The sequence below is a fragment of the Gymnoscopelus braueri genome (genome assembly GCF_963280865.1).
Source record: "Gymnoscopelus braueri genome assembly, chromosome: 18".
Taxonomy (NCBI): Eukaryota; Metazoa; Chordata; class Actinopteri; order Myctophiformes; family Myctophidae; genus Gymnoscopelus; species Gymnoscopelus braueri.
In genome coordinates this window covers 22,139,754-22,161,355 of record NC_137618.1, presented here as the reverse complement: position 1 = coordinate 22,161,355, position 21,602 = coordinate 22,139,754, and the positions used below count along the sequence as shown (strand labels likewise).

Below are 21,602 nucleotides of genomic sequence, written 5' to 3'. Positions count from 1 at the left end.
CGTCTGCTAATTACTGGTGATTACAAAATGTTATGGCAAGAAAAAGGATGGGAAAGTGTGAAATTACAATAATCATCTGAAGAGAAAAACAATCCAAAGAATTTGCTTATTTGTGGAAAGCACAATGTCTGCTGCTCATACACAGAATTTTAGATCAATGCTGCACGTCATAGCATGAAAAACAATTTCCCCCTGCACACACCATTTGAGAGCCGGAGATATTGCAATGATTATTGTGGATCAATGCTATAGTTCCATTTTCTGGCACCGACACTGTCAAACCCTCCCTTGGCGACCCAAAGATTTATTACAATGCAAGAAATTGTATATAATTCATGTAGATAAATGGCTGTGTAGTTGCCACATCACCTAACCTATATAGCACTCAGCACTGAAAGGGTGTAACAATACCCCAGTACTTTGGACTTACCAATCTCCTTGCCTAGTCCTGAGTGCAGGATAGCCCCTGCAGAGGTGACCACAGCGCAGGTCTTGAAGCCGCTGTGGTCCTGCCATCTGTGGAGCCGCTCCAGAGGAAGGGGGGGCACCAGATGGGCCCAGCCCAGTGTGGAGAAGGGCTGCTCTGATCCGTCCACTGTCCTAAGCCTTGCCTGAGCCTTCAGTTGACACAGCAGCTCCTTTGCGCTTTGTGCAGTCCTGCGGCGTCCCTTGTAGGCTACATGGTGCTTGTTGGCAGCTAGGTAGTCCTTCATGGCGCGCTGCAGCCGAGGGCTCAGCATACCGGCAGACACACGGCCCCGCCACAACCGCTGCACCACCGATGCAGACTTGGAGAAGTAGTACTCCTCCAGGTCGGAGGAGTCTCCTCCTCCTGCCCTGCCACCTACCGCGGTCCTCCTGCCATTCCCCACCTCTTCCCCTTCCTCCTCATCCTCCTCTTCCTCTCCACCGTGATGACTCGCGGCTCTGTTCCGGTGCTCTATGGCGTGGGCAGCTCTCTCACGGCTCTGTGTCACGGGGTCCGAATGAGAGCCCACATTCTCTGTGCCAAAGGAGGACCAGGCAGCCAAGCTCTGGGGGTCTAGGTAATCTGGGCGGCTGGCCTCCTGGCTGGCATACAGGCCATAGGGGCTCTGACTCCCCTCCAGGCTGGACTCCTGGGTGACGGGGCTGGCCGAGGGCTCCTGGTCTACAACAGCAGAGGCAGTGGTCAAGGTGGAGGGCAATTCGGGTCGGGAACCCATGATGGCGCGCTGCTGATGGGAGGCCTGTATGGAGGCCAGCCGCCGTGTGTCCGGGTGCTGGGAGAGGGTGGAGCCAGCAGAGGACAGGGGCTCATCCACACGAGCATCCAAGAAGTACGAGAGGAGGGCCAGGAAGAGGAGAACCCAGGCCAGCATTCCCACCAGGATAAACCTCCGCCACTGCCTCATACTGGACTTCATCACCTCTCAGTCACATGCACTCCTTTTCAACTGGCCCTGCCTCCGCTCGCAGCCCTGCAGCCAAGACTTAGCCGGAAGGCCTGGAAAATGGAAAGGGCAGATACAGTATGGAACTCAAGTTAAAGCATAGTGATCAGAGATCAAACGAACATATGTGTAACAAATAAGCAGACATTTTAAATAAATATGTCTGCATCTTACAAAAGATTGAACTGAAATCATTATTCTATTTGTTGGTGTCCATGTGCCTTCTAGAATATAACAGGATCAGAAGTGCTGGTATAAATTATTGTAGAGTCAGCATGTTAATGTACAACATGGGTGGAATTGTGAGCATGCATGCATAGTACTGTATGCATGCACTGACTCACACACTCACTATGCTCTACAATAACCTGCATGGCAGAGCAAGTACTGATGTAACAGTCCCAGTCATATGAATTAAAGCACTTTTATATGGCTCTGAGACGTCAGGCAGGCAACCACAAGCATCCCAACCCAAATCAAAAATTAGAAAATAGCCAAATTGATAAAAGACCTACTGTCTGTACAAACGAACTAAAAGAAAAAAGAAAAATCCTAGCAAGACACTTAACCCCACTTAACTGCTCCCTCCATGATGCATCATAATCATCTGAGCAGCCATCAAAAATTAAAATGAATTTCCCCTGTGCGTTAGTAAGGTGCACTCTACAAATGCTAATAAGACATAGCTATAGTATGAACACTGCAGGTACAGTATGTGGTAAATACTTGACAGATGAGGTTGAAAAATATATTTATCTTCTCTGTTTCAGTATACTATACATGCAGGCTATGTACAAGTTAACACACTGACGGGTACAAAAAGAACGGCCAAATGAATGATGTACTCTTCCTGTAACTATTTTTTTTTGCATCAGGTTACTATAATTCATCTTACTTGGCTTACTTGTCACTTCTTGTATTTTGTTGTTATATATATTTTTTCCCCTCACCCTGCTGGTTCTGCTGCCTTCTGAAGTCTTTCAGCCAACATACTGTATCTTTTCCTGTCACGCTGATTATGTTCTGTTTACCTTCTCTCTGATGTTTGTTTTGAGGTGAAATGTTTTCCTGTTTAGTTTTTTTCTCTCACCGCTCTTTCACCACAATTTTTTTCTAGTATGTTCCAATCTGGTTTCTCATTGCATGCATTATATCATCTCTCATGTACCACTAAACTGAACACTTCTTCTTCCTCCATTTGGAGATGCATATACAATTTGGAGGATTTTTTTATTCCAGGAAATAATCTCTATTTTCTCACAGAGGAAAATGTATCAAGCTCACAAAGAAAATCACAATGTATCTATCTAGACTCACTGCTGCTACATTACATTACATTACAGTACAGTCATTTAGCAGACGCTTTTATCCAAAGCGACTTACAATAAGTGCATTCAACATAGGTAGGGAACGAAAACTACTAATCACCAGAAGTATTAAGTGCATTTTCTGCAAAAACAAGCAACCAAGAGTATACCTAGCGCTAAGGTAAAAGTGCAATATATCAGCTACCTATTTTCCTTAAACAGATGAGACAACAATAGCAAAATCAAATGAGCAGGAGCTAAAACAAATAAGTGTATCGACTAAACAAGATCCAATAAAACAGTACAACAATAACACAAGCGTTCATACAACTAGTTAACAACAAGTAGGCCAGGCAGAGAGGATGGGTAGTGTTTCCTGAAGAGGTGGGTTTTCAGCCTGCGGCGAAAGATGGGCAGTGACTCTGCTGTCCTGACATCAGTGGGAAGTTCATTCCACCACTGTGGGGCCAGAACAGAAAAAAGTCGTGACCGCTATATACGTATTGCTTTGTTATTAGTGTTTACAATGGCTATAACTGTAGAACAGGCCTTACTGTGCTGGTAAACCACAAAAAGAGAGATGAGAGAGTAATAAAGGAGAACAATTTCTACATCTAATAATTATGTGTTCTTTTATTTTGGCTTTTAAATGTGGATACATTTCTCTAGAGGTTGACACAGCAGACCAGTAGAGGCAATCGCCTCTATTCCTATTTACTAATTATGGTTCTCTTGTCTCTTGGCCTGTGTTTGTGGCTACAGAGCCCAGCAATGTACCACGTCTAGTAGTAGGAGTGATCTCTGGGGCGCCTATGATCCTCCATACATCCAGAAACAGGACCCCCTGTCCTCCTGGGCCACACAAGGAGCCAAGGCTCACCCAGTGACCCAGGGCAAGCCTGAGGAACACAGTAATTGGACCTGAGGGAGAACAAACGTACAGAGATTGCCCAAGAACGACAGATAGATACAATCAAACAAGCAAGCAAGCACAGAGACACAAAAACACACACACACACACACACACACACACACACACACACACACACACACACACACACACACACACACACACACACACACACACACACACACACACACACACACACACACACACACACACACACACACACACACACACACACACACACACACACACACACACACACACACACACACACACACACAGCGAGCTGATAGAAGAATTTCCCCGATGGTTCAGTGTGTTTTGTGCTTTCAGTCTTAAAAGCCCTGAGGCTGGAGAGCTGAGTGTTAGGCTATAATCCTCTGTGTAGCAATTTGGACATGTTTGGACATCATTGGGGTCAAATGTCAAGCAGTGGAAATACACCATTTAACCCCTGGAAGTAGAAACCATGGGTCTGACTGCAGAATCCATTGCAGCAATGAAAACAAACAGGCAAACACAGAAAGGAACCTATCAACAAGCAACTGGCATCTATATGCATGCACCACTGCATCACTGAACAACCCCCCCCCCCCCCGCTCGCACACAGCCAGCCCGCCCTCCCGCGCGCATGTGTGTGTGTGGAGGGCCATGAGCATATGGATGTGTGGTTGGTTTGCTTCACCTGGTAGCAATCAAGAGGATGTGCTTCGGCAATGGCGGTAAAAGGACATAAATGTGTGGCACAGACGGAGAGGCTGCATTGCGGGATGAGAGCTGGTATTACAAGACATATCAACAAAGAAATACACAAAATAATCAAATAGACACATGGCCAGTTGGCCACTGCTGCAAAGGTTAAGTAACAAGAGTTAAGGGAACAGGCAGAAAGGAACAAATAGATTAAATGTAATGGATAATTTATACTTTGACGTACTATGTGCTCAACAAAAATAAACACATTTTAATTAATAATTTGTTATTTTTGGGTGAGCGCCAGGGTCGTGCAATGAGGTATAAATTAGGCTTAAAGAGCTCAAGAGAGATTGAGGGTAAATGGGCGGAGGGCATGTAAGAGTGCTCTTTTAATAGGAAAGGGGAAGAGGGGATTGGTTAAATGTTAGCAGGCCCTTTGCCCCAACGAAGATAATTATGTGGTCTAACTTTTACATCCGAGAAAAATGAGAGTGAGTGTGTGAGCGGAAGTGCATGTGGAGAAAGTATATGGGGAAAGAGACAGGCAGATAGAGAGTGGGAGAAAACCATATTAAGCTGCGAGACATGCCTTGTGTCAGCACATTAGCAGTTTCCATCCTCAGAGCACCAAGGTGATTTATCTTCAGAGAAATAGGTTTCTCCCAAATATCCACTGCTTGTTGGGGCACAATGGTAACAACATTGAGATCGCAGTGGTGAAACGGAAAGCATGCCAAGAAACTTGAAAAGGATCCTCGCAGGTAGTAGGCGAGGCCAACTATAGTCTATATTTTCTGCTATTTTCTTTTCACAAGTCGTGTTTCCAGAAAAAAAAACCTGGTATACAACTGTTGCGAGAATTTCTGCATGTCTGTGAGTGTTGGAGATCCCACTTTCTGGCAAAATGGTAGGACAGAGTGGCAGCGTGTTCCATGGCAGAGAAACAAACAGAAAGAGTCTAGTGCAAAACTATGTAATAAAAGTGTAGTCAATCTATAATTCATTGGCTTTAGAGAGCAGGTCTTCATCTCCTCCACACAGACACGGAAACACAGACACGCTTTCTTCAACTTTAATGTAACTATGGTTGACAATAACCACATTACAGCAATACCGTGGCCATGTGATGCCTATTGGAGAGTTGAGCTCATTGCCATCATTACGTCATTAATGATCCCACTAAACCGTTTCTCTTTCCAAGTTGTTCGCCTTCCACGATGTTGCCATCTGGACTTTACCAGCCGTGAGCGTGTTTAAAATGTAGTTATTTCCAACACAGCAGCTCGAACAGAATGGTCCATGATGCCACAGAAGGGCTCTTGTCAGCCCTTAAAAGGTCACAGTAAAATGCATAGAGAAAAACAAAAGCAGTATTTGTTGGCCAACACCTAATCCAATATTTTGAAGAAAAGTGCCAAGCACACTGCCAGTAAGCTAACTTAGTAGGCTACCTCTGCTATTTTGTTCCACGTTTCATATTTCTTTAAATATTTATGTTTAATTTTAATATATAATGGAATAGGGTTGGAATTGGACTGTCTGAAACCTTGCCCAAATTTGGAACACATCATAGACAACTGACATCACAGCTGGCCAGTGGCCACATGGTCCAAATCCACATTGGCGCCTTTGAAATTCCCATAGACCCAAAGATAATCACCGTCTTCAACAAGAAAACAAGAGTCTAAATGAGAGGGCAAGGTTAAATTGCATTCTTAGAAATATTATGCCTTGGTTGAAAATGATATCTGCCTTGCTAAAATGGTAAATGGTTTATATAGTGCCTTTATCCAAAGCGATTTACAATATGCATTACATTCACCCATTAATGTGAATTAGAGCCCATTGGGCACTGGCCTACTTGGGAACGATGAAAGTCGGTAACGATGCAAGTTGGGAATACATGCCCCATCCGGTTATGCAATACCCATTGGCAGAATATCTCCGTCTATCTGTCTGTGTCCCTATTATACCCATACAGTATATGGAGATTCTGTATGTGTCCGTCTGTGTCCCTTTTATGCCCATATATGGAGTTCCATGTCTGTCCAGGTCAGTCTATTAAATTAAGTCATATTGATGACTTCAGGGTAGTCCCTAAATGGGAATTTGTGGATTTATCAATATTTTTTGAAGATCCACTGCTCCAACCAACTTCCCAATCGCATCACTCCCTGCGGTCCTCCGCGATACGCAAGCCAAGTTTGTACTTGATCGGTCGGGTGGTTCTCGAGATACTCTGGTAAACACTCACTCACTCTGAGAATTTCGTGAATTTATAGATAGATGACGACAGAGGAAACCATGCAAGGCACCAATCAGCTCATTGGGAGCAGTTCAATGTCTTACTCAGTCAAAGGCACTTCGACATTAACCCAGGTATCGAACCGGGAAACTTTGATTCCCAAGAGGCGGCTTTACCACCTGACACACTGCTCAACCATATTATATCATTAATCATTCTTATTTTAAAATGATGACCTGACATATTTTAATTAAATTTCATCAAGGGGCAACTAAATGCTATGCAAAAATAACCGTTGCCGAGTCCTAACGTGCCCTCCCCAACATCTCTTTGTGTATCTACAGTACAAGCACCACCAGTGGTGAAACAACTGAACTCCAGCCACTATTCCGGTCCCTGGTAAGTGCTTAGCAGGCCCCTTGTGGGAATATGCCACTGCCACTTCTCGCTGGAAATTGTTCAATTCACTTAAATAAGCCCTGCTGAAGGACTGGAGTGGCGAGGACATGTTATAAATGCATCCCTCAAAGTCAGCCAGAAAAATGACTTAAATAAACCAACAGTGATTTCTGTAAGAACTGAGAGAGCCTCTGGCTTTCGCTTAAAAAAAGTATACAGCATTGAGTGTGAACTAGTAAACAAATACATGTAGGCCTATCTAACAAATTATGCACTCTTTAACCCTGAAAAGCTAGCTGCCTTTTGTTCTAAAAGTTTTTTTTTGTTAAAAATGTATTGGTTTACAGAGTGTGAGTTATACGTATAAGGCCATTGAAGATGAAGGTACGTCGTTACATACAGCTATCAAAAAACAAGACATGGCAATAAAGATAACAAAACAAAGACCATAGTGGCCTAGGATTGCTGAGAGTATTTTGTATTTCTGCTTGCTATGACAATGGGAGAAAACTGCACACATCCTCTCAAATAAAGCACAGGCCAACTGGTTTGTTCCTCATAAAATATTTAGATATCAAGAGTGGAGGTGCTATTCTACTTTAATATTCATCTTTCAGAACTTCATGCTTGTCGGACAAGTTACTACAGATCTATCACTGAGGAGACAAAACAGGAGTCCAATAACAGCGTGGCCTGTCTGGCCTCCATGTCTAATCTTCAGGTATCAATATACAGTATCTCATAATATAATGGCAGAATGCAGGATAAACCCTAGTGATTTTGGTGATCCCATGGCCTTTTTTCCAGCACCATTAGGCCAAAATTGAAAAAGCAAAACGGTAGATAACAGCATTCTGGTACCATTAATCATGCATGAACAATCAAGTGAAACACATTATCAAATTATCTAGCAGTGGGAAAAAGCATTCCCCCCCAACCTTCCAAGCAATTCCACTTCCTACGTGTAAACCCATCGTAACTAAATTTTTATACCTCGATTTTGTAACCCTTTTTTCACCCGGTGCCAATTTTGCTAAGTGATCCTGGGCACTACACTCCCCCCACCAGCCTAGGGAGGCCAGGGCCTCATGCCTCCTTCAATGCATGAGAGCCAACTGACCTTCTTATCACCTGACAGGGGGAGTTTCCCTGGTTGGACGTAGCACGTGGAAGGAACACGTTATTCCAACCAGTTCCCTTCCCCTCCATCAGGCGCCCTGGCTGACCAGGGGGAGGCAGAATAGTGACCAGGATTAAAACATGTTTTTGTGAGGGTATTAACTACCCTAGGAGACACGGGGAGAACATGCAAACTCCACACAGAGTAGGCCCTTTCGCCAACCCCAACTAGGGCATGGGCGCTGGTGATGCGGAGGAGAAGACACGCCCCCAGCGCCCACAGCGTCCCCGGCGGGAATCGAACCCAGGACCTTCTAGCTGTGAGGCGACAGCGCTACCGACTGCGCCACCGTGCCCCCTTCGTGTAAACCCATCTTACATACCAAGCTATTAGGCCCCCATCCCAACTTCCATACCCCCCGAGCCTACCCCCCAAACGATACCCCCACCTCCCAACCGACCCCGGCCACACACCCTCTTAACCCACATCTTCCACACAGTTCCTACTTGAAGGCCCCCCAAACGTCTCCACCTTCCAAGCAGTTCCTACCTGTACAAACGCCCCCCCCCCCCGACTTTCCATGATCTGAGACCTATTGATTGTATCTGAAGTGCACCTAACAAATGAACAAACTGCGCAGAATTTGTGGAATCTCAATACGGCTGTCATTTAGGCTGAGGAATTGATTTCAGAACGTCTCGTTACTAGCTGTTAATCAGCCACTTAAGCATATTATTTCACTGTAGAACGAAGTCAGCTGTCATCATCATATATCATGCAAGGAAAGGAAATTATAGGGTTGTGAAGATAAGAGACATGATAAATTTAAAGTAAAAACAGAGAGGAGCTGATTTACAAAAGATAACCGAGACCACAAGTAGAGTGGAAACTCTAAGCAGTATGAAACGGAAATATATGACGTTCAGCCCCTTAAATGCACAGAAGCTTCCTCTCTTCGCTGTTTAATGAAGCCCTTGCTACAGCTTCACGCTGCTTCGGCCTCAGGGGGCACCAGGGTTATTACTGTCTAGAATTTCAGACAGACTTCTGTAATTATACTGTCGGCATATGAGTTCACTAAAGGTTTCCACTGGACCTCACATCACAGACAGTCCTTGCCGTGGAAACACGGCACCGATGTTAAGAATAGCTTGTAGACTGAATGGGTGGCTAGCTAAGTGCAAAGTCACGGGTTTCTGATGACAGCGTATTAACATGGGACTGCATCAGAGCTTGAACGCAATGTTGTTGTAGTGTTTGTGAGTAAACACTTCGACCAACAATTTATTCATTTCATGCCCGCCATACTCCTGCCAGTGCTACTCCTGTGGTTTTGTTTCTCAGGGAGAAGATGGTGCAGGAAAAGGAAAATGAAGTCAGAGGGTTGATGATTGGATGGGGTGGGGGGCTGAAGAAAGATGCAGAAGCCCCATCTCTGTGACGGATGGATGGATTAACCCTCCTCCTTACTTCTCTCCCCCTGTGGGCTGAGCATTCAGGGGTTAAACCCTTCCCACGTTGCTCTGCCTAAACCTAATCCTGCCATGGCTCCACTGGTAACATTATGTCATGATGCAAACCTTCCTCAGCTCTCTCCCACTTTCACTACTCACCTTCCCTTCCTTCCTCCTCCTCTGACTGTGACCTACATTCTCTGCTCTGGTGGTTACACATACAGAGTGTGTGTGTGTGTGTGTGTGTGTGTGTGTGTGTGTGTGTGTGTGTGTGTGTGTGTGTGTGTGTGTGTGTGTGTGTGTGTGTGTGTGTGTGTGTGTGTGTGTGTGTGTGTGTGTGTGTGTGTGTGTGTGTGTGTGTGATCTAAAAGTCAGATCATCCGCTGAAAACATCTGCATGTGCAATGCATGTACAGTACATCATCTACATGCAGAGACTGTAAAAGAGCCAAGAGCCACCCAGGCTGTTATTTGTTATATTAGAAATAAACTATTATTATTATGCTATTAGAATGGCAATTAAACATACTGGAATCACTTCCCATTTAGTTAAAAACAAAAGGGCAGATTCAGACTCTCGTCCACAACCAGTAATCACAATGAGAGAAAGAAAAATACAATAAAAAGAACAACAAGATCAACCAAGCATTCACACGGTTCAAATAGTTGTGCTAAAAATACACAGTAAATGAATAACTTGTTTTGGTTTCAGATCACACAGACAGAAGACATAAATAAGGTAAAGAGGAATTTTAAGGTCCCCTGCATAAATAAAGGATGAATAAATAACTAAATAACTAAATGAATAAATAAATTATAAATGAAAATGTGCCCACATGCACAAACACTCTCTCAGAAGGAACCCATTGTACATTAAAGAGCTAGACATAATTTTCAAGTCACCCGTGAGGATATACATGGCTATCCCGATAACGGGAATTTATCACGACAAAATTAACATGACTTTTTATCGCGATAAAAGATTAAATCTTACATCCTCATCCCCCCGTCCTTACCACTTGCACCTAGCACGTGGAGCAGAGGGGATACTGCAGGCCATACAGATCCACAACTCATTTCAGCCATCCAACCCCCTGCCAATCAAACGCTACTATAGAGCGTTGCGCACACAGAGCCATGGGTGCTGCATGCATGCAGAACATAGCTGGGCCTGAACATAGCTCAGCATTTAAACCCACACACACTGGTATAATTAGAGATGTACTACCGGTAATTTAGTCCCTCCTTTGCAGAAAATATACAGCAGCTCAGTATGTACTGTACATGAGGACAGAAATAGAATAAGTTACTTGGGGAAATAATTTATCTGTAACCCACTCTCTATTATATATGGTCATAACTTAAGTCATACACCATAGATGCACAAAGGTATCAAGGGAGTGGGCGCAGTGTCATCTAAATTAGTAGGCTTTGCAGAAGTTAATATGATCAAATAGCAATGTGTATTGTATATGTATTTTATAAGTCTTTCGTTGTGACACCACCTTGCTCTCTTGGTGTAGGATTAGGCTAATTTTGCGGTCATGCGACGAAGTACTACAGGGTCAGAAAACGTCATTAAAGATTAAATGTCCTTGTTGAGGCAAATTAGGTTTGCCCTGTCCCCAGCTATCCTTCTTCAACCTCTGAATGATTCTATCAGCAGAGCAAAAAAAGGCCTTGTTTTCACAGTACTTATAAGCTCATTAATTTTGCTCTAAGGCAGTGACGACTGCCTAATATTGCCAATAACAGCCAAAAGTCGTAGGGGAGCGGAAGACACACACACACACACACACGCTCCTGTCACCTTCCATCTGTTCTATGTGCTTCACACCTGATCCATAGCGTGGGGCAGAGACGGCTGGCGACAGAGCTACAGGGTCTGGAATGTACACACAGGCTCTCTCTCTCATTCTCTCTCTCACACAAACACACACACACACTCACAAGGATTGTCCCTCTGCCTGTACTGTCCATGACAATCGCGCTCATCAAGCCAAAATAGTGAGTTGCCACCTGGTACCACATATGAGACACACACCTGGACCAACGGACCAATTTAGCCCCACTCCTCCCATCAGAGCACCATGTTAAGTATTCAGATACCCTGTAATTATGACTGCGGTGGACATGTTTCATTTAAAGCCAGCACAGACCTAGAGCGAAAAAGCAAGACACAGCCAGAGAGAGTAATAGACAAGAGAAAGTAAGAGAAGACTATACGGGTAATACAACTAGAATAATCCATATATTATCTAGGACACAAAAGATAGAGAGGGACAGTATTGTTGTTGGTTGTTTTTACTTCATTCCGTCTGTGTAACACTGGTGGTGATCAAAAGTCTGAGAGAGGAGAATCAGGCAAAGGGGTACTGTAGAGTGAGTCTTTCTATGAGCTAGATTATTATCATACTCGTGTATTCTCTATGACAGTGGTTCCAAAACTTTTTAGCTCAAGACCCAAGAGAGAAATTTTATAAACCCGGGACCCAAACTAGTGAAAATAGCAGATCTACAAGCGTCGCTTCACACCGTGTTGTGAGCTTGTGGATCTACTATTTTCACTACTTCTTAAAACCTTTTTTTTAATGGAAATAATTTTCTTTTTTTATGTCATACTTTTGAAAAATGTTGGAATTGTTTTTAATTGATGAAAAGTTGTGACTTTTTTAATCTTTTGATTTAAAAAATATATATTATCTAGGAAACAAAAAAAGGGGATATTTACTCGCAACCCATAAAAATGTAACCCCCAGTGTTTAAGAAACAGTGCTCTATAATAGTATGTATACATTTGTAAAAAGCCTAAGAGGTTGGGCTGTCACGATTACAAATTTAAGTTGACGATTCATTGTCACACAAATAATTGTGATTAACGATTTAATTGTGTTGTGTTAAATGTTTGTGTTAAATTCTTTATGTAAAATTTTTGGCATTGAAAATTGAAAAAAATTAATACAATTTGAATTTCTGTTTGGTTTTTAGGCTTCATAATCACAAATTGCACAGGGCAGATATGACACATTTAATAATTAAAAAAAAAAAAGCACATCAAAATGATATGCATATATGGCCGTGGACCCCCATATGAAAATATTTTGTGCCAGGGACAACCCCAGAAGCGAAGATTTGTGTTTATTAAAATAAATCTAAATTATTCATAAATGTTTTCACACACTTTCAAGATTTTTCAAACATTTTCAAAAATAGCAGATGTACAAGCTCACAGCACGGCAAGAAGTGATGCGCTGTGAGCTTATATATATCTGCTATTTTTGAGTAGCCAACGCTAAAATATAAAATGACACAGATGCTTTCCCGGTTTTAATGGGTTAATCAATCAAGCAACGTTCCCGAAAAATTATGCCTTTGCCTTCCTTGAGTGCAAACAGAGACCACCTCCTACACCTTTATTTTATAGGTGTTAGGGCAAGTGATATTGTTTTGTTAAAATATGTATTAAATAGCTCTATATTCTGATAGTACTCAGTGCTATAGAGCAGAGGTTTTCAACAGGTGGTCCGTGGACCACTGGTAGTCCGTGAAGGTGTTGCATGTGGTCCCCGACCATGCATTTAGTCATGTAAAAAAAAAAATCTTCCACAGAACAGTGCACTGACTAAATTAACTGGTAATCTATGATGACGCGTCAAATCTTCCACAGAACAGTGCACTGACTAAATTAACTGGTAATCTATGATGACGCGTCAAATGTTGTCAGTTACTGGAAAGTCAGAGCTCAAGAAATTCAACAGAAAAGGGAGTTCGAATCTCAAGAAGGGGAAATGTACCGGATTGCCTCATTGAGTCATCATTATTAGGATATGTGCCCATATAATCGCATGCGTCTGCTCACTCATACATAAGATACAAATCAGTATATCAGTTAACATGAGTTTAATGGAATGTTGGATAAAGTAAGAGAATGGAGTGGGATAGGAATAGATCAGTGGTTCTCAATCTTTTTTTTAGCTCTGTACCACTCGCATATTTCAATTAAATAATGCCTCGGCTTGATATAATTTGTTGCATGTAGTATTGTGCAACAAATTAAATCAAGCCCTTAACAATTTCAAGCTTTTTTCTCCCCACACCACAAATATTTAATTAATTCTTTGATGGATCATTATCACCTATTATTTAAACATATTTTAATACATTTAACAAAGGCATTTTATGTATGCATTTAAATGTTTTAACATTTTCCCGTGGACTACCTGCAAGCCTAATTATGCCATGGACCATAGTAGTCTCATGGACCATTGGTTGAGAAACAGTGGGATGTATGGACATGGATGCATAGCAAGTGTTACCAAAGCACTAATCTTAACCCAACACAACAGTGGTCCCCAGGTTGATTTAGTCAGTGGTGGTCCCTCGTTCACAATCAGTTGAAAACCCTTGCCATAGAGTATTTATCATTATTTTGTTCAGTAACAGGAGTCTCCATGTCTCTCTCTACAGCTCTTCAGTAAATAGAAAATGCATTTTCAGGTCGGTCAATACCAATTTGATCCAATCAGGAGACCTATAACCCTATTTCATTTTTGGGGGGAAACCTGATTCATGCAAAATGTTTCATGCACCTGGTCAAAACATGTGTACTCACCCAGGATACAGATTAAACGTGAAATTGGAAGTGATGTCAAATAAATGAGCAGACAAAATTGGAACTGAAACACTCAAATTAAAGCCGATAAATGGGTACTCTCTCCTGTTTGGCTCAAATTGGCAACCCACCTGAAAATGTATTTTCTGTTTTTGAAAGAGCTCAAGAGGCAGGGAGACTCCTGATACTGAACAAACACTCTATAGCAATGATTACTATCAGAATTTAGTGCCTTAACCTTTAACAAACAACTTTTTTGTTTTAACTAAGAAATATCACTTACCATACAGTACCTTTAAGACTGACAGCCTTTACTTAAAGAGGCTACTGTCATGGTCACCACACGGACATAAACATTTTCGAAATAAACGTGCATAAGTCTGCAATCTCCATTTGTTAAGACCAAGAATAAGGCTAATCTAGTGGACAAAGCAGGAGTGAGAATTGAATGCTTAATCAAAGAGCATACTAAAACCCTTTGCCATGCTCCAAATTGAATGCCAATCATATCTAACCATCCTGGGACAGGACAGGAGACACCAAAGTTGAAACAAATTCAATTGGGCATAGTGGAATTGTCATGACCTTCAAAGCACTGCCTATATTCTGATGAATAACAAAGGGCAGCAGTTGTTAATGGCAGCCTTTAGCAGCACACAGAGCTTGCTTGAATTCATACTGCCAACAGCAAGGTCCTGTGAAGGAAATGCAGCATTACATCTCCTATTATGGCCCATAAATACAGCTGGAAGTGCTGACACCCCGGTGGAGCAGTACTTGACGTGAGGAAGTGAATGGAGTCCACTTAGAGGACACTTTGTCATCCATTCCCTTCCTTGAGGTTCTTTGGAGACAGTTATCGGATGAGTGCATGTACGGACAAACTTCAAAGACAACTAGCCCCTCCCTCCCAACTGCAGTGACCTCAGTCCTGTAGTTTTACAAAAATTACTACAAAAATGTTTGCCAAATTTAGAAATGTATGCTGCTTAAATGTCATTAATGGTTATTATTTGTGTCTAGCACAAGAAATGGGGAAAAGTCTTAAAGCTGCAATCTGATACTTTAATACGTATTTCACATATCACGTTTCAGCCGTAGTGGCTAGAGCTACCTAGTAAAGTGTGGGGTGGGGGGGTAAGTTCAAGTTGCCCCATTAAGATTTAAGAAGACACAAGGACACCAAATTACATCATTGACATTTGGTGTCCTACCTGACCCCAGGGTCTAAATTTCTCAAAGGAAGAACAGGGAGACCACCTTCAATTCAAACACTGCAGATGTGCAGATTTTATTCTACATCTACCATATTTATTCATTTAAAAGAATGTCCTGGATTGCAGCTTTAAGGTGCCACAAAAAAAAACAGGGGGTTGAAGGCAACCAACCTTTAAAAGGAAACTGCAGTCAATACAAACACTCATACATGCTAACATGTGTGCCAAAATACCTAAACCTTTATTTTTTGGGGGGGAACCTGATTCATGCAGAATGTTTCATGCATCTGGTCAAAACATGAGAATCTAAATGGGATAAAGCCGCCTTTGACTGCCCAGAGAGCAAGACTTAAGCTCTAGAGACATTTTCAGATGGCTTAACCTCCCTGTGATCTGTCTGATCTATGGACAGTGACACCTACTTTACTCCTAAGCTTGAAATCAGCCAACATGACAGACTACTACACAACCTACACCACACTGAACCTCTTTAACATCTCATACGCCGGTCAAACACCTAACATAAGGAGCGCAGCACAATAAGTCAGCCCAACGACATCCCCCTGCAGTGTCTAAGTGACATTCGCAGGAAGTTTATAACCTAAACCTGGTGTAGCAGGCTAATTACCTCTGACTTCCATGTGTTTCTCATGCAGCGTCCCGTCCTCTGCTGTGCCCGCAGACACAGCCAGGAGTGAGGAGCACAGCTGGTCTTGATGACTCTAGCGCTGCTCTTGAAGGCTGAGCTCATATAACTGCTGCTCTGCTCTGTTAGCCTGCATCTGAAATTACACCTTCACCTTCCCAGAGTGCCCTGCCCATGCGATCTTTCATTACTTTCTTTCTATCTGTCCATACCCAAACAGATAAAAATGAAATTCTAGCTCTAACATTAACCAACGGTAAATTTAAGTCCGCTTTTTTAAAATGATTAAAAGAAAGACATAATGGAAAATGATGAGTTTAGCTGAACATGATAGGTAACCAACCCTACAATCTCTCAAGGAGGCATTGATGGTAATGCTTTAGAAGTGCTGCTACGGAATGCAACCGTTATGTCACATCTGTCCTTCACAGAACACAAACTCTGTATCCGCACTTTGGCTTTGTAGGGCAGAGTAGTCTAACTGGGGTCATGGGAGAAAGTGGCCATTGCAGCAGGGCTAGGGATTGTCATTGTGAAGGAATATTGCATGTGATTGTGCACATATAACAATGCAGCCCTCACAACCACCACACTCCTGTACACATTCTATACAGCCAGAGTAGGCTGGATTCACTCCAATAAAACCACAGGTGCAGAGACACAGAAGTGCCAGTCTGAGTGTGGCAGCGATTAGGTAAAAACACAATGTGCAAAAACACATTTAGATGTGTGGAGATCACAGCCCCCTTGGGGGGCACGAGGTGTGTGTGTGTGTGTGTGTGTGTGTGTGTGTGTGTGTGTGTGTGTGTGTGTGTGTGTGTGTGTGTGTGTGTGTGTGTGTGTGTGTGTGTGTGTGTGTGTGTGTACTTGCACGTGGATAAGTCCCATGAATTGATTAACCTACCACATCCTGACACCTATCCATGTGGACAATACTGGCAATGACTCAGCTACACTGGAAGACATTTAACAATTAAAGCTAAACGTTTTTGTTGTTACTTAAAAACGGTAGCCACAATCCCATGATCAGTAATCCTACATGCTTTGGTTATTAACATTGTATATTATGTTGAAAAAACATTTTGCAACACTGCAGGGAAATAGTATGACATACACATTATACTATAACCATATCTGCATACTGTATATGTGTCATAATAACTACATTATTCAAATACAATCCTCTTCCAAAAATAGAGAACAGTCTCCACATGGCCTCACAAATAGGCTACATAAAGAAAGACACATACAATGCAAAATAGGGTACCATGGTGTACTAATGCCACACACACACACACACACACACACACACACACACACACACACACACACACACACACACACACACACACACACACACACACACACACACACACACACACACACACACACACACACACACACACACACACACACACACACACACACACACGTATCAATGTGAGTGTCAGTTCCTATCCTCCTAACCCACTCCTCTTGAAGGTTTAAGTTATTATTTTAACATGTCTTTATTGCTTTGTTGTTGTGTTAACTGCTCCATGTGATAACTGGTGCTGCTGTCTTGAAGAACACTCAGTTCTATCTCCTCCAAGAAAAGAAAAAAACGTTCTTGTCTTTTCTTAAAACAGTCCTCAAATGCGTGGTGAAGATTGGGATCGCAAGTGTTTAATTCACCTGCTTCCCAATTATGGTGATTGATTGTATCTAATTAATGTCTCCAGAAATAGAGTCGATTCCAGTTCTAAAAGTAACAGCGTATGAATGTAGTGGGGTGAATTTGTTTTACGCAGACTCACATTACCTGCAAATAAACTCACAAAAAAAAGAAAAACTTTCTGGTTGCAAGAGTCGCCACAAATCATCGTTTGATAACAACAGAACACACCACTGACCACTACAGTCTATGGCAGGGGTCTTCAACATTTTTCAGCCCAAGGACCCCCTAGCTGAGAGAGGACCCCCCACTACATATTTTATACAACGTCTGGAGCACTGGATAGGTTTGTCAGGCATGGCCCTGTCTTTGTTTTACTCTTACCTAACAGGCAGAAGCTATTTTGTCAATCTAGCTGACTTTGATTCAAACAAACACAACATCTGTTCTGGTATTCCACAGAGCTCAATTCTTGGTCCTTTATTGTTCTCCCTGCATATACTGCCGCTTGGAGAACTTATTACCGATCACAGAGTCAATTTCTATTTCTATGCTGATGATACCCAGCTATATCTTTCTGCAGCTCCAGACGACCCCTGTGCTCTAGATCCGTTGTTGACCCGTCTGTCCAGCATCAAATACTGGATGAGTGAGAACTTTCTTAAGCTAAATGAGGATAAGACAGAAGTTCTCATAATTGGTTCTAGTGAGCAGAGAGAATCAATAATAAGTAGACTCTGTAACCTGACTGTAGAAAGTAACAGTAAAGTTGGAAGTTACAGTAAAGAACCTGGGGGTTATTATTGATTCTGAATTTAATTTTAATACACACATTAATCATGTTACCAAGATTGCCTGCTTTCATCTGAGAAGTATTGTGCGAATTAGAGCCTATCTGTCGTTGGACGATGCAAAAACCCTGATCCACGCTTTTGCTTTCTCTCGGCTTGACTACCGCAATGCACTTTTTTTCTGGCCGGCCTGAAAACAACTGACAGATAGACCAATTATTTGTTTACCAACATTGAGACTGGACGCACAGGTGATTGTTTCATGCAATCAATTCCCAAGTCCCAACATATTGTTTCGGGGTCGCTGGTTTCAGTTCATTCAACCTCCTCTTGTGTGTTGGCTAGTGAGGCGTGTCCTAGCGAGACATGACAGAATGGGTTACATTTGGTGCCGGCCTGCGTGCACATACTGGTTCTTATCAGTGTGACGTCGTCTGTTAAGGGGTCTATTACAACTTGTTCAAAACGTGGCAGTCAGTTTTAACTAAAACTAGGATGAGAGAACATATTACTCCAGTTCTAGCTTCACTATATTGGCACCCGGTTGTTTTTACTTGTTTATAAAGCTCTAAATGGTCTGGCGCCTTCCTACCTCTGCCTAGATATGTTCCAAACCGCCCCCTCAGGTCTTCTAGTGCTGACCTGCTCGAGGTGCCTACAATGACATATAAAACACACAGTGAAGCAGCATTCTGTTTCTACGGGCCGACGGCGTGGAATAAACTCCCATTACACATAAGACAGACAGCCTCTGTGAATAGCTTTAAAGCACAGCTAAAGACCTATTTATTCACTCTTGCTTTTAGTTGATTTTTAAATCTCTGTGTTGTTATTCATGTCCTCACAGTGTCGCCTGATTCATAACCTTTTTTGCTTTTATCTTAATGTCGTTTCATGCTTTTGCTTTATTGTTCAATTAGTTGTACTTTTTCTGTAATTGTAGTCTTGCTCTGTAAAGCACTTTGAGCTGCATTTCATGTCATGAAAGGTGCTATACAAATAAAGTTTATTATTATTACATATTGTTTCAATTGTGTTGCAGATTAAACTTTTTCATAGATTTCATATAACTTCATAGAGCTTGTTTGACGTATGATCTTTTCTATTAATATGTTGTTTAATGTTAATGTGTATTTTCAGACAGCAACCCTTTAAACCCTCAGTATTACATACTGAGGTCAAGTTGACTACATTTTTGTCAACTTGACCGTTGGCTGTACTTGGTCTGCTCTTTTCCCCTCTACACAACTCTCCGAAAATAGCCGAGCTTGTAGATCTGATTTTCGGCTAATGTTCCCCATCACACAAAGATTTGGACCCTAACCCTTGGAACCCTGGAGTTACTCTGAGGACCCCCTGTTGAAGACCCCTGGCCTGCTCTATGGATTTATGTCTAATCTCACCCACACTCCATTCCACTCTTGCTAGCTGTGTGTGATTGCCAGGCACAGTGAGGCAGCAATGTGGGATTTGGGTATAAGATGTAAATGGAAAAAATTACGATGACTGTAGGCTACATACTTTCCTAAATTGTAGAACTGTAGTAGCCTATATAGCTCCCCTGTCCCAGTGACCATGCGCTATTGGTTGAACTGATTTAAAAGGCAACCTATTAAAAAAGCACAGATTTCCAAGATAGGCTACATACTACAACGGCCTTGAAAGTGGTCTTCTAGCTTTGACCATAGAGGAGGCAAGATTAGGCTAATTCAAATGTGTTAAACTGTCTGCTTTAAATTGCACGTCTGTTTCACTTACAGCAATTAAATTACTTATTTACTGGCTGCCTTTTCCAATTTCCACCAATATAACTGATGGCTCTGAACCTCGCTCTACCGCAGCGAGATGGCCAATCGAAATTGATATCGACAATCACAATACATTAAATGTAATCTTAAAGTAATATTATTTCGGTTAAAATAATTTTTTTGTATTAATAGTATTAAACCTATAATTCATTTCAACCCGTATTTATATATGAACAAATACATCGTCAGCAGTGGCAATCTATATAGGCTACCATACACGCATCATCTCCTTTGCTCCTATATTATGTCCTGGACGCTGTTCTGTTCTGTTCGCACAAAGCAAAGCGCCCTGCTGAAGCGTGAGGTTCAGTGTTGCCAGCTTTTGCGAGAGAACCAAGCAACCAGGTCTATAAAAACAAGCCCTAAAGAAGCGACTAGGCTACATCCCTTTGAAAATAGCCGATCTGAGCTTGTAGATCTGCTATTTTCACAAATTTGGGAAAATTCGGAATATTTCAAAAACATTTTAACAACACAAATCTTGTATGGGGGGTTCCTGGCAGGACATATTTTCAGATGGGGGTCCGCAGACAAATACATAATTTTTTGGGGGTCCTTGACTTGAAAATGTTTAGAGAAAACAATGGTTTGAACAACATCAGGAAACAAGCCCAAATAAGCAACTAACACTTTAGAAACAAGCCCCAAAAAAAACGCAACCCGCAACATAACCAATATTTAACAAGCAACTTCACAGAAAAACAAGCCCAAAGTCGCTTATAATAAGCGGACATGGCAACACTGAGATCTGCTTGGGGAAAATCCTGCAGAAAAGGCGAACAACGCCTTACCTAAAAGATGTTCCCGTCTCCATGATCGCACGCTATTCGGTAGTCCATGGTCATCTCTTTATTATGATTCTCCTCGGTGCAGAAACGGCGTGCGAGATGCACGCCTCCGTTCTCAATTCAAAGCGCACACCATTCAGCAGCACGTCGCTGTGTCGTCTGTCTGTCACATTGTTGCCAGCCTTTTCTTCTTGCCTCCACATCTGAGATGAGGGGGCGGAGCTACGAGGGCTTTCTTCTAGCTCGTGAGAAGCCGGGCCGAGGTGACAGTCAAAGTCAAGTCAAGTAGCCTACCTGCACTTTGTAAAAAACTTCTGCAAATAAAATGGTGGATAACAATTTTCACCGACATCAGCACAAGTTTGTTTTGACTTTCTTAGCTAAAGTCATATGATCAGGTTGGTAGACCTAGCCCTAGCCTAAGGTAAACTTATATACCGATAGGCCTAAAAGTGTGTGTGTGTGTGTGTGTGTGTGTGTGTGTGTGTGTGTGTGTGTGTGTGTGTGTGTGTCTGTGTGTCTGTG

General features: G+C 42.3%; 1 protein-coding gene across 2 annotated transcripts in view; it reads right to left on the bottom strand.

The window, feature by feature from the left end:
- The window catches only part of st6gal2a (ST6 beta-galactosamide alpha-2,6-sialyltranferase 2a), a 46,911-nt gene extending 25,679 nt beyond the window's left edge, over positions 1 to 21,232 (bottom strand). Inside the window, exons 1-3 of one of the 2 annotated variants that reach the window (XM_080413117.1) lie at positions 21,081 to 21,232; positions 19,074 to 19,136; positions 431 to 1,486 (exon numbers count right to left, since the gene is read on the bottom strand). In XM_080413117.1, coding sequence (XP_080269243.1) covers positions 431 to 1,406 — 976 coding nt within the window. In that variant the 5' untranslated portion in view covers positions 1,407 to 1,486; positions 19,074 to 19,136; positions 21,081 to 21,232. The remainder of the gene's footprint in view (positions 1 to 430; positions 1,487 to 19,073; positions 19,137 to 21,080) is intronic. The other variant, XM_080413116.1, reaches the window with a different exon arrangement.
- Between the last annotated feature and the right edge of the window lie 370 nt (positions 21,233 to 21,602).